The sequence below is a fragment of the Macaca nemestrina genome, chromosome 7 (assembly GCF_043159975.1).
Source record: "Macaca nemestrina isolate mMacNem1 chromosome 7, mMacNem.hap1, whole genome shotgun sequence".
Classification (NCBI taxonomy): domain Eukaryota; kingdom Metazoa; phylum Chordata; class Mammalia; order Primates; family Cercopithecidae; genus Macaca; species Macaca nemestrina.
This window is the reverse complement of record NC_092131.1, coordinates 103567390-103586372: the sequence shown is the minus strand read 5'-3', so window position 1 is coordinate 103586372 and position 18983 is coordinate 103567390. Positions and strand designations below refer to the sequence as shown.

Genomic DNA, 18983 nt, shown 5'->3' with positions numbered 1-18983 from the left:
AAAATAGCCAAGAGACTAAACTCATTTTCTAAATCTGTCCTTAACAAGAAAAATGAAGAAAAGAGATGTGAATAAATGGGAGGTAATGAAGCCTTAGGGAAGAGGGGAAAAAGAAAATAAAATCTACTGAGAATAATCAAGGATGGAAAATATGAGCACAGTGTCTAATCCCCAAGGTTAGGAGATGCACAGCCCAGAGGCCAGAATGTTTACTCAGCGTTACACTGAGTTTTTGAAAGGCAACAGCTGACAGGGTTATAAGAAAATTCTTAAGGTTCAGTCCAGGGGATTCTAGAGAACTGAGATACCTGAAATCAGAAAGAACACAGTCTCCAAGAAGAGGTTAGGATTTTCGACTAAGAATTGCAAAGTACATATCACAAACATGCAGTGGGCCAGCAGGTGAGGCATGTGGCCACATTATCTGGCCCTGGGTGAATCAGAATGTGGTCCACAAACAAAGTGAACAGAAAGAAATAATTGGGGCTTGGGAGACATAAGTAATCTCAGGACCACAGGGCGTCTGGAGGAGAGACACAAGCAGACAAGGAAAAGGAAATTCAATTTAGGAAGTTTGCCACCTGCCTCATGAGAGAACAAGGAGCAATTCCTTTACAGGGCCTCAGAAGAGGTAGGCACCCAGGAGACTAATGGTATGAGGAGACTGGGAATTCACTTTCTTTGGAGGGAGCAGATACAAGAGTAGAAACTAAGAAATATCCGTTGAAAATCTGAAGCTTGGTCAATTCTGTGGTGCAAAACACATTTAGGGTTCAATAACACATTTGGGGTTCAATAAAAGCAGGGAGGATCCATTTAAAAGAGGACAATAAAGGCTCTACTCAGTGTTATCATGTGCCATAGGGGCTGGGATATGGAAAGAATGCGGGGACCAGGCACACCTTCAGAAATAGCATTGCTTGATTGTACTAGGAGGTGTCAGGTGTTGAAGTTGCATACATAGGCACAAAATTTCAGGATGTTAGAGCAGACAGAGCCTTGGACCTTATCTAATCTGGCCCACATCCCCTTCTTTCCCATTCTATAACAGGGTGTGCCACCTACAGTCATAATCCTGCCTGAAATGGGCCAAAGATATCCAGGACTGGTGTAGCCCCATGCTCCCTGGAAATGGGGAAAATAGAAATCTGCCACTCCTGCATCAACATATCACAGCGTGATTCATCTCCACCTGCTCGATCATCAGGCTCCATTCTCTATGCTAAACACTCACTCTGTGTAATCATCTGCTAATGGCCCTCCCGAGTGCCAGCCAGTAGGCTAAGGGGCATTGCCCATTCACCCAGACCCTGCTAGCAACCAGGTGCAAAGAAGGACATGGTTTCAGGCACTCCCTTCGTGGTCTCCTGTGGGCCTTCCCCTCCATCTGCCCTTCATTTTGAGGAGTGCTGCTCTGAAGCCTACTCCCTCTCTTCTCCAGCTGGGTTCCTGAACTGAAAACAGCCAAGGATGACCTGAGTTGGCCTTGGTCAAGAGATGGTAGAGCGGAGGCTCTGGAGCTCTAGAGGCAAGCAACCTGGAGTTGGTTTCTGGCTCTGCCACTTAGAAGGTAGGAAACCTTAAGCAAGTCACTCAACCTCTCTGTGCCTCAAATTGCCCATCTGTAAAATGGGGACAACAATGATGTCCACTTGCTATTATGAGCATGAACTGACATACAAAGTGCATAGAGGAATGCTTGGTCTATAATCAGTGCTTCACTTACGTTATGTCCCTGGAACTCACTGCATTGGAATGACTGCCCCTCCAAGGAGGTGAGATGGAGGAGTAGAATAAAGTGAGCAAAACCAAAATAAATAGACAACAGATTTCCTCTGTCCCTGTCCCTCAGTGGCCCCAGCTGTGTCCCAGATGCAACCTTTCTTCCAGGAAGAATTTCCCAAAATGCTATGAGGTCAGGATTGGACCACTTATAACACTGTCTCATGTTTGAGATGTGAAAACAGACCAAATGGGTTACACAGCTTATCCAAGGTCACAGCATAAGACCAAGAAAGAGCCAAAGGGATGTGCAAGATGTGGTCACCTAGCCCTGCTGTAGCCAAAAAATACCTCTAATGATTGACAGCCATCCCCTCCAGCCCCTCCCATATACTCTTGTGAACCCAAAGCCCAGCATCTTTCCTCCTGGCCTATACCTAGACACACCACTGCATATAGTCCTGACTCAAGCCTCCCACATCATTCACTCTGTGAAAATCCTGTTCCATGGACAAATGACTCCATTTCCGAATGCTGTTCCCTTGGCAATTTTTTCAGTATACCTGATAGACAGGCTCAGTGGCCTGTACCCATGAGCACATGTCCAAACAGCTCCAACAGAAAGTACAGGGGGAAACAGCTGTGCACACCCCATGGTAAGCTGCAGCCCTGTGCCATAAGCTAGCTGTCCACCAACCCAAGCCCGCTTTCCTCCAAAGCCGGGCCAGCTATCACCTGCTCCATAAGGCTGCCCAGTCACTCCTGCCCATCTTGGGTCAGCAGCCCTGCTCAGAGCCCTCCAGCAGCTCCTCCACTGCCTCGTGCTGGAAGTCCCTGGAGAATGTCAGCCGTCTGTGCAGTGTGTCAAAGGTGCGAGCTGTGTCACCAACAACCCATAGCCGCTGATGAAGAATCACCACTCACTTACCATTTACTTCCTGATACTTAAATTAGAGGAGGTTCAAAGCTATCCCTGTAATGACATCTCTCTCATCTGTGTTCTGAGACCCTGTCTTGAGTAGGAGAGAAAAGAATCGGGTAATAGCTTAGACACCAAGTTTCATGCACCTCCAGTAGCCTGTCTACTCCATACACTAATTACAGTCTCTGTCATTCCTGGTTTATATTTTCTTTCTATTTTTTAGCCACAATAAAAGTTTATTTCTCTCTTACGCTACATGTCCCCAGAAGGTCAGCTGTGACTTTGCTCCCATCATCTTCCCAACAAGACTCCAGCTAATGAAGCAGCCTCCATCTGGAACAGTAACATCCTTTGCCCCACAGCAGAGAAAAAGAGACATAGTAGGCCCCACACAGACTCTGAAAGCATATTCTAAGAAGAAACACAGGATAGACATAGAAAGATAGAGAGAGAGAGAGAAAGAGAGAGAGAGATAGAGAGATATACACAATTCAACCACTTAAATGTACAATTCAAAAGTTTTTCATATATTCACAGAGTTGTGAATCAACTTTAGTATACTGATGATCAATTTTATAATATTTTCATCATGATAATGATCAATTTCAGAATCAAATTGGTCAATTTTAGAATATCCATTTTAGATGATGATCAATTTTAGAATATTTTCATCACCTCCAAGAGAAACCCCATAACCAATATATTCCTAACTTGTCTTAATCATAGGAGATTATAAGCTATGAAGGCATTCTTTTATGCCCATGAGAACATGGCATAAGTGTCATATGTCACATCTGGAATCATATTCTTTTTAATTTCACTTTTGTAATTGTCATAGGATCATTGTACATATTTATGGGGTACACAGTGAAGTTTCAATACATATACTGTATAGTGATCAGATCAGTGTAATTAGTATACCCATCATCTCAAACATTTAGCATTTCTTTGTGTTGGGGACATTCAGTATCCTCCTTCCAGCTATTTGGAACTACACATTATTGTTAACCATAGTTATCCCACAGTGCTATAGAACACTATGTCTACAGACATAGGACCCTGAACATGCCCAGTCTCATCTGGAATCATATTTCCTTTAATGGCCTAGGCCTACCAGGTGCAAATCATGCATCCCAGCCACCACACACTTCTCTCCAGGACGTCTTTGGAAAAGGTTCTTAATCCAGAATCCAAGGGAAGTCTGCAAGCCCCTAAAAATTTCCAAGAGATGGTATATGTATGTGTGTATTGGCTTTTTATGAGGAGAAAGTCTATAGCTTTCATCCCATTCTCAAAAGATTTTTGAAAAACTAGAAACCCCTGTCCTGACTCTGTCAAGGTCCCGTGTTCCCTAAATAAATGGTAAGCTTTGAGGACAGGAACCACATCTTGTCTACTGATAAATCTTCTGCAGCATGAAGCACTTTGGGGAAAAACATAGAAGACTTGATGGATACTTCAGTGCATACTATCCAGCTGCGTACCAAGAGGGTTACTGTCACATATATTGGGTTCTTGTTATGGGCCAGACATTCTCCTCAATGCTTCATATACATTAATTCATTTAATCTTGCTAACAACCATATTACTCCCATTTTCCAAAAGAGGAGATTAAGGCACAGATATGTTAGGTAACTTGCCCAAGATATACAGACATATGTGATAAAGCCAGAATCAAATATCAGGCCATGTGGTTCAAGAGCACATACTCTCAACTATTTATCGAAATAACTGAATTAGTGATGAGGGTGGGTTAGAGGCAATAGCTTAAGCAGGAGGTTTGATAGAAGTTCTGAGCAAGAAGAACTGAATGAGAAGAAAGCTACATTGTACATTTTTGCATCACACCTCAGCAGGGTGATAATGTGATATGATTCTTTACTATTTATAGTTGTACATTCCAATAATAAAAGTGATTTTCATGTAATATTTGCCTATATGCCCTTCTTTTTTTTTTTTTTTTTTTCCTTGAGACAGAGTCTTGCTGGGTCACCAGGCTGGAGTCCAGTGGACCAATTTCAGCTCACTGCAACCTCTGCCTCCCAGGTTCAAGCGATTCTCCTGCCTCAGCCTCCCAAGTAGCTGGGACTACAGGCACGTGCCACCAAGCCCAGCTAATTTTTGTATTTTTAGTAGAGATGGGGTTTCACCATGTTGGCCAGGATGGTCTTGATCTCTTGACCTCATGATCCACATGTCTCGGCCTCCCAAAGTGCTAGGAGTATAGGCAAGAGCCACTGCGCCCAGTCCATATGTCTCTTCTTTTAAACAGGGCTACAATGGTTTCTGCCATACATAGAAGTCTGAGGATCTCTGGCTAGATAAGACCCAAGGAAAGTAGACAGGATAAATATGATGGGAGGAATGCCACACAGAGGGTACGAAGGCCCAGATTCTAGTCCTGGCTCAGCTCTTACAAATGGGGATCTTGGTCAGAATTCTTCTCAACTCAAGACATCCCTCTTGTCATCCAGAAAATGATCAAGTCAGACTAGAGTCACTTGTACATGCAACAAATCGCTACTGATCACTTGGCATATGACAGGCATTGTTCTCAGTGCTGGAGATACAACAGGTAAAAGTTCTGGCTCCATGGAAGTTTACATTCCAGTGCAGGAGACAGAGTATCAACTCTTAAACAAATAGCTGAATGAGATACTTGCAGATGATCACTAGTAATAAAGGCAAAGGAAATGATTAAGCCACATGATGGAATAAAATGTGATATATTTGTAAGGAGAAGGAAGGCCACAAAGTTTGAGCAGTCAGAGGAGGCCTTGCTAAGAAAGTAGAATTTGAGTGAATGATGAAAAGGGGCCAGCCATGCCAAGATCCAGAGCAGGGTATCTGTCTGGGTCAGATGGGTAAATAGGGACAAAAACTCCAATGTGGGAATGAGCTTGGCACATTTAAGGGACTGAAAAGGCTCATAAGGAGGCAGCAGAGAGAAGAAGGGGAAAAGTGCAAGACAATTAGAGAGGGAGAAAGAAACTATCCATGTGAGTACTGTGGCCATGGAAAGGGGCTTAGCTTTTATTGTAAGTAATGCAAGAAGTAATTGAAGGGCTTTAAGCAGCTGAGTGGCATGACTGGATTTATATGTTTAAAATATCAATCTGGCTGGGTTAAATGCTCCAATTAAAAGACACAGACTGGCAAATTGGATAAAGAATCAAGACCCATCAGTGTGCTGTATTCAGGAGACCCATCTCACATGCAGAGACACACATAGGCTCAAAATAAAGGGATGGAGGAAGATCTACCAAGCAAATGGAAAACAAAAAAAGGCAGGGGTTGCAATCCTAGTCTCTGATAAAACAGACTTTAAATCAACAAAGATCAAGAGACAAAGAAGGCCATTACATAATGGTAAAGGAATCAATTCAACAAGAAGAGCTAACTATCCTAAATATATATGCACCCAATACAGGAGCACCCAGATTCATAAAGTAAGTCCTTAGAGACCTACAAAGAGACTTAGACTCCCACACAATAATAATGGGAGACTTTAACGTCCCACTCTCAACATTAGACAGATCAACGAGACAGAAAGTTAACAAGGATATCCAGGAATTGAACTCAGCTCTGCACCAAGCGGACCTAATAGACATCTATGGAACTCTCTGCCCCAAATCAACAGAATATACATTCTTCTCAGCACCACATCGCACTTACTCCAAAATTGACCACATAGTTGGAAGTAAAGCACTCCTCAGCAAATATAAAAGAACAGAAATTATAACAAACTGCCTCTCAGACCACAGTGCCATCAAACTAGAACTCAGAATTAAGAAACTCAATCAAAACCGCTCAACTACATGGAGACTGAACAACCTGCTCCTGAATGACTAGTGGGTACATAACAAAATGAAGACAGAAATAAAGATGTTCTTTGAAACCAATGAGAACAAAGACACAACATACCAGAATCTCTGGGACACATTTAAAGCAGCGTGTAGAGGGAAATTTATAGTACTAAATGCCCGCAAGAGAAAGCAGGAAAGATCTAAAATGGACACCCTAACATCACAAATAAAAGAACTAGAGAAGCAAGAGCAAACACATTCGAAAGCTAGCAGAAGGCAAGAAATACCTGAGATCAGAGCAGGACTGAAGGAGATAGAGATATAAAAACCCTTCAAATAGTCAATGAATTCAGGAACTGGTTTTTTGAAAAGATCAACAAAATTGATAGACTGCTAGCAAGACTAATAAAGAAGAAAAGAGAGAAGAATCAAATAGTCGCGATAAAAAATAATAAAAGGGATATCACCACTGATCCCACAGAAATACAAACTACCATCAGAGAATACTATAAACACCTCTACTCAAATAAACTAGAAAATCTAGAAGAAATGGATAAATTCCTGGACACATACACTCTCCCAAGACTAAACCAGGAAGAAGTTGAATCCCTGAATAGATCAATAACAGGCTCTGAAATTGAGGCAATAATAGCCTCAATTTATAATAGCCTACCAATAATAGCCTACCAATAGGCAATAATAGCCTACCAACCAAAAAAAGTACAGGACCAGACGAATTCACAGTCGAATTCTACCAGAGGTACAAGGAGGAACTGGTACCATTCCTTCTGAAACTATTCCAATCAATAGAAAAAGAGGGAATCCTCCCTAACTCATTTTATGAGGCCAGCATCGTCCTGATACCAAAGCCTGGCAGAGACACAACAGAAAAAAAGAGAATTTTATACCAATATCCCTGATGAACATTGATGCAAAAATCCTCAATAAAATACTGGCAAACCGAATCCAGCAGCACATCAAAAAGCTTATCCACCATGATCAAGTGGGCTTCATCCCTGGGATGCAAGGCTGGTTCAACATATGCAAATCAATAAATGTAACCCATCATATAAACAGAACCAAAGACAAAAACCACATGATTATCTCAATAGATGCAGCAAAGGCCTTTGACAAAATTCAACAGCCCTTCATACTGAAAACTCTCAATAAATTCGGTATTGATGGGATGTATCTCAAAATAATAAGAGCTACTTATGACAAACCCACAGCCAATATCATACTGAATGGGCAAAAACTGGAAGCATTCCCTTTGAAAACTGGCACAAGACAGGGATGCCCTCTCTCACCACTCCTGTTCAACATAGTGTTGGAAGTTCTGGCCAGGGCAATCAGGCAGGAGGAAGAAATAAAGCGTATTCAATTAGGAAAAGAGGAAGTCAAATTGTCCCTGTTTGCAGATGACATGATTGTATATTTTAAAAACCCCATCATCTCAGTCCAAAATCTCCTTAAGCTGATAATCAACTTCAGCAAAGTCTCAGGATACAAAATCAATGTGTAAAACTCACAAGCATTCTTATACACAAATAACAGACTAACAGAGAGCCAATTCATGAGTGAACTCCCATTCACAATTGCTTCAAAGAGAATAAAATACCTAGGAATCCAACTTACAAGGGATGTGAAGGACCTCTTAAAGGAGAACTACAAACCACTGCTCAACGAAATAAAAGAGGACACAAACAAATGGAAGAACATTCCATGTTCATGGATAGGAGGAATCAATATTGTGAAAACGGCCATACTGCCCAAGGTAATTCATAGATTCAATGCCATCCCCATCAAGCTACCAATGACTTTCTTCACAGAATTGGAAAAAACTACTTTAAAGTTCATATGGAACCAAAAAAGAGCCCGCATTGCCAAGACAATCCTAAGCCAAAAGAACAAAGCTGGAGGAATCACGCTACCTGACTTCAAACTATACTACAAGGATACAGTAAACAAAACAGCATGGTACTGGTACCAAAACAGAGATATAGACCAATGGAACAGAACAGAGCCCTCAGAAATAATACCACACATCTGCAACCATCTGATCTTTGACAAACCTGACAAAAACAAGAAATGGGGAAAGGATTCCCTATTTAATAAATGGTGCTGGGAAAACTAGCTCGCCATATGTAGAAAGCTGAAACTGGATCCCTTCCTTACACTTTATACAAAAATTAATTCGAGATGGATTAAAGACTTAAATGTTAGACCTAAAACCATAAAAACCCTAGAAGAAAACCTAGGCAGTACCATTCAGGACATAGGCATGGGCAAGGACTTCATGTCTAAAACACCAAAAGCAATGGCAACAAAAGCCAAAATTGACAAATGGGATCTAATTAAAGAGCTTCTGCACAGCAAAAGAAACTACCGTCAGAGTGAACAGGCAACCTACAGAATGGGAGAAAATTTTTGCAATCTACTCATCTGACAAAGGGCTAATATCCAGAATCTATGAAGAACTCAAACAAATTTACAAGAAAAAAACAACCCCATCAAAAAGTGGGTGAAGGATATGAACAGACACTTCTCAAAAGAAGACACTTATGAGGCCAACAGACACATGAAAAAATGCTCATCATCACTGGCAATCAAAGAAATGCATATCAAAACCACAATGAGATACCATCTCACAACAGTTAGGATGGCGATCATTAAAAAGTCAGGAAACAACAGATGCTGGAGAGGATGGGGAGAAATAGGAACACTTTTATGCTGTTGGTGGGACTGTAAACTAGTTCAACCATTGTGAAAGACAATGTGGCAATTCCTCAAGGATCTAGAACTAGAAATACCATTTGACTCAGCCATCCCATGACTGGGTATATACCCAAAGGATTATAAATCATGCTGCTATAAAGACACATGCACACATATGTTTATTGTGGCACTATTCACAATAGCAAAGACTTGGAACCAACCCAAATGTCTATCAGTGATAGACTGGATTAAGAAAATGTGGCACATATACACCATGGAATACTATGCAGCCATAAAAAAGGATGAGTTCATGTCCTTTGTAGGGACATGGATGAAACAGGAAACCATCATTATTCTCAGCAAACTATCGCAAGGACAAAAAACCAAACACTGCATGTTCTCATTCATAGGTTGGAATTGAACAATGAGAACACTTGGACACAGGAATGGGGACATCACACACCGGGGCCTGTCGTGGGGTGGGGGGAGGGGGGAGGGATAGCATTAGGAGATATACCTAATGTAAAAGACGAGTTAATGGGTGCAGCATACCAACATGGCACATGTATACATATGTAACAAACCTGCACGTTGTGCACATGTACCCTAGAATTTAAAGTATAAAAAAAAAAGAAAAGAAAAATGCAAGACGCCTAGTTAAATTTCAATTTCAAATAAACAACAAGTAATTGTAAAATAAATAAATAAATAAAATATCACTCTAGCAACTGTGTTGACAATGAAATGTAGCAGACAAAAGTGAAGGCATGGAAAACCTAAGTTAGAAGGTTACTGTCACAGTGTCAGAGGAGGGGATGATGACTTGGACCAAGACAATAGACATGCAGATGGAAGGGGTAAATAAGCAGATGGATACAAAATATTTTACGAAATTTATTAAACAATGTCAGAAGAAGAGGGAAGGCAGGTAAAAGAAAGAGAGGCATCAAGAATGTCTCCCAAGGTTTTGGCCTGAGCAATTTGATGGATGGTACCACTTACAAGCACAAGAAGCATTGAGGAAGAAGAGGCTGGGAGGAAGGGCTTGGTATGAAATCAAGAATCCCGTCTTGGCCAACTCAGGCATGCAAGTAAGCAGTTTGATATGGGAAGCTAAAGGGCAGGGATAGGAATACAAATTTGGGAGCTGGTTCTAAGGACCCCTCAAGCTTTGACTATCTATGATTCTACACAATTGGAGACCAACATGTGTAGGGAGGAACTCTTTAATAATAGCAAAAAATATATATTGAGTCTTTCCTACTACATTGTCTTAAGCACTTTCCAGGGGTTGTCTTATTTAAGGCTAAGAACAATCCTATGAAGTAGGAACTCTTACTTTCCTTTCAAACCTCGGAGAAGTTCAATAACTTGCCTAAGGTCAACAGCAGGAAGTGAAAGATCTAGGATTTGAACCCTGATCTTTCTATCTTTAAAGCCCACGCTCCTCATTGTCAGCTACCCAGCAGTTCATGGCTAACTCCTCCACAAAGAACAGAAGAAGAGGATACTCGTGGAGAAGCAGTGAGGGAGACCAGTGTGCCAGTTGCCAATCCTTTTGGGACTTGGAGAAAAGTCTCAGTGCAGAGGTAAGGGGGCAGGCAGAAAAGCAAAAATTTACTGAGATACTATCTACACGTCATCTTGAAACTCAGAATCTGGGATTATTTCAAGGAGAAAGGATATTGAGTAATTTATAATACGTAATAAATCCATATCACCATTTTTTCACCCCAATAATCTCAAGAGAAATGTATTACATATGGAGTCAGTGTCCTAAAAGGGTAGGGACCCTGGCTACCTCTTCTTTTCCTATCCACCCAGCATCGCTGACTTCCTCTCCTTGCAAACATAACACAGTTGATACAATCATGCTCAAATCAGGACATTCTCCATCTTTCACCCTACTCTGGCGACTGACACTCCCAGCTAAAGATTGAGTGCACGTTTGCTTCCAAAAGAAGGAGAAATAACTTAGTCCGGCATCTAGAGCTTTTTGGAAAAGAGCAAGAAATGGAGCCCAAGAGAGATCCCACCACAATCAACTCTAGGGATTAAATAAATTCTCTTGGCTTGCTGGAATCTTACATTAAATATTCTTGGAAATAAGTAGGCCATAGGCTAATGCTAAGAAATCTTTTGTAATAAAGATACTCAGGTTGTAATGTAACTGTCATTATAGGATTTGACCTGAATAGAAAGAGGAACTAAACAGAGCTTTCTCAACAGAGCTCTTTGAGGATGGATCGTGCTGAATCCCCAGGGGGAAAGAGCAGCTCTTTCACGGAACTTTAAAGATGCCCACCCCTCCTATAAGAAGTTCTTGCTGTGAAAACCAGAGAGACAAAACGCTCCTGGAATGTAAAAAGGTACACGGACTTCAGATTCAAAGGATTTAGAGTCCACATCCTAATTGTTCCACTAACTTACTGTGTAACCTTAGGAGAACTCAGTTATAACTTCTGAGTTTCAGTGTTTGCATCTATGAAATGGGGAGAGAGGACTCCTAACTTAGAGCTACTGTGGGGAGTAAGTGAGCTTATATTTGCCAATGCACCAGGCACAGTTCTTGGCACACAGGAAGTTCTCAACCAGTATTAGCCTTTCCCTCTTCTTTTCTGATACCAGCAGTTCTATGTGGTTTTCTAAACACAGTAATGACTAGCAAAGCATAGTAACTTTTTAAATTGCTTCTGTGAAAAAACATTGCCTCTTCTGGCCCATGAGCTATAGTGGAAAGATTCCTGGAAAGAGAATCAGAGGACTTAGGTGCAGTTCTACTTCTGCTACTTACAAGTCAGAGCCTCTCTGAGCCTATCTTCTGTGCTGTAAAATAAAGCTGCCTACCATATCCCTGCCCCCAGGATGGTTATGAGAATTCAATGAGATAATGTATGGAAAAGCACTTTGAAAACCATAAAGAGCTCTATGATGAAAGTAAGTACCATTGTTTGAGTGCAGCTCATAGACAGACATCTACATTCTTCATGTATGGGATCCCAGACTGTGGCGATCCAGTCTGTATGAGCCATATCAGAGAAAACACACCCCATAAAGGGAAAGAGGGGCTGGTTGCAGAAACGGGGCTCAGAGGACTCCAAGAACAACCCAAGTTCAATAATGCTGGTGGACAAGATCTCTACTCAGGTGGAAATAAATAAAGTTGTCGGCTCATCAGTTACAATTGCTTAGGTCCTTTGTGAAACTGACAGCATCTACAGAGAAGTCTACATACAGTCTAGAGCAAGTGAGGATAAATGGAGAGAATAGAGAACTCATCCGGATTTATTCATCAGTGTACAATGAAGAAAGACGCTGGAGAATATGAGTATTCCAGTCACCAGAGAAGTGGGCTCCACTGTGAGACTGAAATTCAGCTTTTCCAGGACAAAGAAGTGGTTAGAGTACCCATCAAGGTTACCTAACCCCTTCTTTTTGATTCTATCATCAGCACCAGCAATAATAACTTTAATTACTATCATTACTAGCAACTGTCCTCTCTGAACGCTCACTATTTGCTGGGCACTGGACTGAGAGCTGTATGTGCCTCTTATCATTTAATCTTGACCACATCCCATCCCTCGAATAGACACTATTATTATGCCCACTTTTCAGATTGGCATATAGCTATCCCAATTATCAATCTCAGAAATCCATATCCTTAAAAATCCTTAATCCAAAATTCTTAGGATCAGAGAAGGGATACGAGGGTGGAGAATATTCCCATCTCTCAAAAATGGGCTTCCCTTGATGTGTATTCATCCATATCTCATTTTCCACAGTCTACAAAAGGTAGAGAAAACTGAAACAGTCAAGAAAAGATGGTCAGTCACTCATAAACCATGAAGTAGGGCCCAAGAGTCCTAATCTCCAGCCTACCATGTAGCAGACAACTTGGCCAAAACTTTGTCAATTCATTTTCTACCATGAGGAAGAATTACACTGATTAATGCACCGGTAGCTTAGGGATGGGAGACAGTTCAACCAATCAGAACAATTTGGACAATTTGACATCAGTACTAGAGGCAATGATATCACTTCCTACTTCTTATTTTGTACAGAGGAGAGACGAAAAGATTTCTCAGCCATCACCTCCCCGCCTCCAAAAAAAAAAAAAAAAAAAAAAAAGCCGCCAAGCCAGGGCTCGGCAATTAGTGTTGGAGTAAGTGATCATCTTGTGATTGCTCAGCTGGGGCCAGAAGACTTGTAAATGCATTTAGAGGACAGAAATAGAAGATGTTGTGAGACAGCAGAGAAACCTGGCCCATTTGCCAGGAGAAAATGTCCCAAAGCTGCCGGGAAATTTACTCAATTGGAAATTTGATGTGTGTCTTCATAAATAAGAAAAGTTAATAAATAAAACCCGTGGATGAAGCCAGTGCCTATGCCTCACCCTATTGACTCGTCTCTCTGTGACCTCCAGGCTCCTCTGGGCGTCCCACTGTGCCTATCAGAGCCACTTGACTGGATGCTGACTTTCTTGAACGAGGTTGAGCACCCTGACTTGCCCCTAATGCACAGCCAGACTCAAACTAGGGGTGAACTAATGGTCATCCATCCTTCTCGGTAATCCCCCTGTAACCAATAGCAAGTACTTTGGCAAGCGTGTGTCCAGGAGAAATGTGGCCAATGTGTCCAGGAGAAAACAGGGCCCAAGGTCATGGGCAGGTTCAACGGTATCCTTGGGTCCTACTCCAACTAGGTCCTCCTACCCACAAAGCCTTGGGAGTCTTGCAAACCTCCACAAGCCTCTATCACTGCCACCACTCAGCAGACCCAGGTCATTCCAAAAGAGACAATGGGTCACAGCCCTCTTCCAGGATCCTTAAGGGCAAGCCAAAGACATGCTCTGGTACAATCCACTTCAGAGACACCTGCAGCCCAAGATGCAACCCTGCTCCCACTCCAGAGCCTGGGTCCCAAAGCTTCTCCTTCTCCCTAAGAGCTGCAGGGACACCATACCCTAGAAGGCTCTGGAACCTGAACACCCAGTCCCTGTCCTCAAAGAGAAGAGGGTTTCTCTCACATCGACAGCGTCCCTCCCCCAAATATGACCTCACACCACAAGCTGGCACTCTATGTGCCACATTCTGCTCATGGAAGTAGTTTCGTTTGGCCCATGGAGTTGAAGGGTCTTGTTTTTAGTTGGCAGCATTTAAAACTTGAGTTGTTTCATGGAATCTCCAAGTCTTCTGGAAACAAGTCTGACCACAGCAGGCCCCACCTCCATGTGGCAGCAGTCAGCTGGAACTGATGACTGGTTGCCTCTTTGGAGGGAACACATGACCCCACCTGGTCCACCATGGGCATTTGGCTTTGTGACCCTTGTATTAATTACTATGAAAACAGAGCCTTCTCAGCCTTTCCCTTGGGATGTTTTACAGTGAAACTCAAACCCCCAATAAAATAAACGCCTGGAACATCTGGTCCAAGACCCTCCTCTGGTCCCAGCTATGCCTCCAGTTGCAAAGAACGCACATCAGGAGACTCTCACCACAGACGCTACCCTGCGGCAAGGGGCAACAGCTAAATTAGACAGCTGAAAGGGAGGTCTCAGTCCCCTGGAGCTGATACATCTGGCCCTGAGCAGTGGCCATAGAGCCTGCTATTTCCAGAGAGATAAAAGAAAGCTCTGCAGAAAGCAGAGGTGGCCATACTGATAAACAAATATTTATCGAGCACTCACTATGTGCTTGGGAAAACACACAGAGCCTGGGGGTAAGGTCAGGACCCCCCAGAAAAGAAAAAACAACTCGTCCACTGGGATTCACTGTGATCTCTTCCCTTTCCCCACCTCCCCTACCCTCCACTTCCCACAGCTCCCCTGGATGTTCTGCTCCTGTGCATGCAATTTCTCTCCAGCCCAGCTGCCCTTCCAAATGCAATAAAATAAAATAAACACCTGGAACCTCTGGAGCAAAGTGCTCAGTCTGTGAAACTTCTAAGTGGCCACAGGAAAGACTAGCCCAAGGCACACCACTTCTCCACTTTCTCCCCAAAGGCAATAGACCCCTCCCCACCTGGTTCCTGCAGAGCCTCTACTCTTTGGGAATATGCCCAGTGGATGTCCGAGATGGCCACTATCCTTGGAGTTGACCCAGACAACAAGTACCCCTCTACAGGTGCAGCAGGTTGGCACTTCCCCTAATCACTCACCCCAGGCTTCCTTTCATGCCCACTTTCTCCCCAGGAAATGGCAGTCCTCAATTAAATCCCAAAGTCTATCCACCTAGAACTGGGCTTAGAGAGGAAGCATCAACTCTTGTGATTCCATCCCCACTAGGGAAAGGGGAGAGACAGGGTGAAGGAGGCACAGACAGACAGGAACCCCCACCCATAACCACCTGACTTCTAACTTGTCCCAAACAAAGCTGTGTGACTTTATACAGATGTTTCCACTTCTCTGAGCTTTTCCCCATTGAACCCAGAATCTATTTAGACATAACACTGGCTATTGGCCATGCTTTCTTTCTTCTTGCAACCTCCAAGTCCTAACACACATACACACTCTTATGGGCCTATGTATGGTCTCAGAAGTGTAGTATTCACATTACATATGAGTAGAATTCCCTATCATTTACATTCCCATAAAGTTGCAAGTTTTATCATGAAAGTGAACAAACTTGGGTGTCAGGAGACTGACTCTCCCTCTCAGCCCCTAGTCCTAGATTTTTCCTTCTGACAGGAACCTCAGAGATCATCAAACCCAAAATAATACTTTTAAGAGGCAAAATTGGAAGCCCAAGAAAGTTCAAAACCTCGCCCAAGAGCTCCTGGAGGCAAAGCCAGGTCTAGACCTCAGGTCTCCAGCTTCACTGCCCCGAGAGTCCCTGCCATGTGCCCCCCATTCCTGCAGCCCAGCTCTACTCACATGTAACGCAAGTGGGGGTTCTTGGCAAAGGCTCTGGGCTGAATGCTCCGAAGTCCTGAGTTCCTGATGGTCCTAGACAGAGAGAAAAAGAGGATCAGCAGAGCTGAAGTGGCAGAGGGATGTCTGCTCTGGGCTGAGGCTGGCAGGGGGTAAGGCTAAGGCTGGCCCTGCAGCCGCCCTGTGGGTCATCTGCACCTCTTCATTGCCAGTCATTACAGGTGGCCCGCTGGGGTGCTCAGTGGAGGCATCTGGGCTCACTTGCCCCGGGGCCCTGTGTGAGGCTGGGAGGTCAGAGGTCGTACTGGCAGCTGCCCTCCATCCATCCTGGCCAGTGGGTAAGGACCAGGGCTTCTGCTGGTCCAGTGATGGCAGGGCTGCAGCCCTCTTTGTTCCTTGTCCCTCTCCCCACTCCAGGTCCCCACAGTCACTAGCACTGACATCCAAGGGAGGAGGTAGCTGGGAAATCTCATACTCCATGGGGCTCATCAGTCAAGCACAAAGCTAGGGAAAGGACACTCACCCAGCATGCCTGGGTTCCAGGCCTGCCTTGAAACCCTACCTTCAAGATGGGAATTCACGCAACCCCCTTGCCTCTCTAGACTAGGGTGAAACAAAGGGGTGTGAAGAGATGGCCTTTGAAGCCTCTGGTGTCCCCTAAGTGTATGTTGCCAACTCTACCAAAAGAAGACCCAGCAGGGGAAGCACCAATGGCAGCCTTGCTGTGCCCTTCACTCCACCCCAGAAGGCAGACCAGGCGACACCCGCCCCTTCCACAGGGAAAGACCTCTCTGTGGCCGGGTGCACTCACAGATTTTGGAGTCCAGTGTAGAGCTCCATGTCCACGGCATTGAGCGTGTGAAGACTGCGCCAGTTCTCTATGTGTCTGTAGGGGAGGAGGAAAGATAAGGGTCACCAGATGCAACAGAAATGGGGCTGGCTTTGGAGCCACAGAGACCTGGGTTTGGATCCCTGATGAGCTAATTGACAGCCAGGCCTTCTGTCAAGTCACCAAATAAATCTGAGCCTCAGTTTCTTCCTCTGTATGGTGAGGTTCACACTGTCTGCCTGATGGAGTTGTTGCGAGAATTAACTGGATTCATTGGTTCCAAGTTCCTGGCCCATGGATTGTGTTGAATCCCCATCAGCTCCAAAAAGATGCTATTTAAAGACGTGAAGTTCAATCTCCCTGCTTGCCTTCCTAACTCAGTTTTCCTCTGTTCCCTTTCTTTCTTTTTCCTATTCAGAATTTCCTAAGGGCTGGCCCTTTTTTTTTTTTTTTTCCTTAGTTATTGCCCATAAAGACAATACAAATGATATGGCTTAAAAAAAGGAGGGGGTGGCTGGCTGGCCAGCAGGCATAGCCAAGGAGGGACACACACCTACTTCCAGCATCACCAGGGTCTAGACCCTGGAAGCCGTCTTTGGGTGACCCACAGCTCAATCCCTCCTGGAGCTCAAGAAAACCAATGGCTTGATTGGGTGGAGTTGACTCCAGAGAATGGGGACCACCTAAGTATCCTGGAGTCACTAGGGTGTCATGGAAAGAATGAGAACCTAGCAGTCGAGGACACAAACTCTATCTTCATCTGAGACTTCAGGACCCAGTGACTCTGAGCCAGTGCTTCCACCTCTCTGGGTCTCGAATGTCTTCATTTGTAAAAGAGGAGAGTTGCACTGGATCAGCAGTTTCTCCCCTTTTCATCATGAAGATCTCCTTTCAGAACTTTGCCCCAAGAGATCCCATGTTTAAGGGGTTTATGTCTAGCCAGCACACTACATCTATTAAGTGCTAGTTAATTAATCTTCTTGGATTTATTAATCAGAGATATAAATCACTGTTAACCAGAGCTTTTTGTCAACAGACACAAACCCGTGCTAACTGATCCAGTGCATACATTCCAGCCCAAAGCAAAGAAACTCAATATGCTGTCAGCATGAGAAGGTTTGTCATGGGTATGGATCTGATTTCTGGGTTTATTATTTTTATATTAATGAAATTCCAGAAATAAACACCCCTCATTAATGCTTTTGGGGTCCCCAGGTTGAGAACTATTATGCTATTGATTATCAAAGCCCTTTGCAGCTGTAAAGGTGTATGAAAGATGCCCATTCGTACACACCTGCGATCCCAAGAGGCACATAAGAATCTCAGGAAAAGGCCTTCCACTGCCCACCCCATCCTCCCAGGATTTTACTCTGATCAGTGGCCGTGAAGTCTAAGTACCGTCTTAGTGAAGAGTGCAGAGAGGTGACAGCTCATCCTGGGACAGAACTAACCCAGGCACACTCTGTCCAGAAAAGTGACAGCCACCTTCCCCAGACGTCTCCTCCCCAGCACCACCACACCCGTAGCTCTGCCATCTGCCACCAAGTCAAGTGAGAGCCAGCAAGGCAGCAGGACTATGGCTGCCAGGGCCTCTGGAAGCATTTCAGAGCCACACGGTGACAAGGTATGCTGAGAACCTGTTTTGTACCACATTCTCTCAAAGTCCCTGCTGAGCAGCCAGAGACACTGGCATCTGCTGGGGACATGGACCAGGTGGCCAGGTTGGTATTGGATTCCAATGCCAAAGTTCTCCCTGGAAGCTTTACAGCCCCAGAGCAGTTTGGGTGGTCTGGTCCCACCATGGCAGAGAACCTGGCAACATTTTAGATGAAAAGAAAGTGCCAGAGGAGTAGAACTATCTGTGTCACCAGGTCCCCCAGTGTATTCCCTGGGCTTTGTAAATTACCAAGTAGATCACCATGATTGTACAGAATACTTCTCATTCACAGAAGCCCAGCTTCCTATAAGGATCTGCTCCCAACAAGCAACTTTGTTCCAATTGTTTAAATCAATGAAATCATTTTTCTCAGCCCACATTATAATTCCATAAATGTGTTGTTACAGTTGAGTTGTCAATCATTACCATGTTCTCGAGCCTTACCCTTCTCAGCCCTCACGTCC

General features: G+C 43.8%; 1 protein-coding gene across 11 annotated transcripts in view; it reads right to left on the bottom strand.

Moving 5' to 3' along the window:
• LOC105488353 (neurotrophic receptor tyrosine kinase 3) overlaps nt 1–18983 on the bottom strand; it is a 495170-nt gene that overhangs the window by 409880 nt on the left and 66307 nt on the right. For 10 of the 11 annotated variants that reach the window (XM_071100730.1, XM_071100722.1, XM_071100724.1 and 7 more), the window contains exons 2-3: nt 16845–16919; nt 16037–16108 (exon numbers count right to left, since the gene is read on the bottom strand). In XM_071100730.1, coding sequence (XP_070956831.1) covers nt 16037–16108; nt 16845–16919 — 147 coding nt within the window. Of the gene's footprint in view, nt 1–2895; nt 3344–16036; nt 16109–16844; nt 16920–18983 lie in introns of those variants that run through there. The other variant, XM_071100729.1, reaches the window with a different exon arrangement.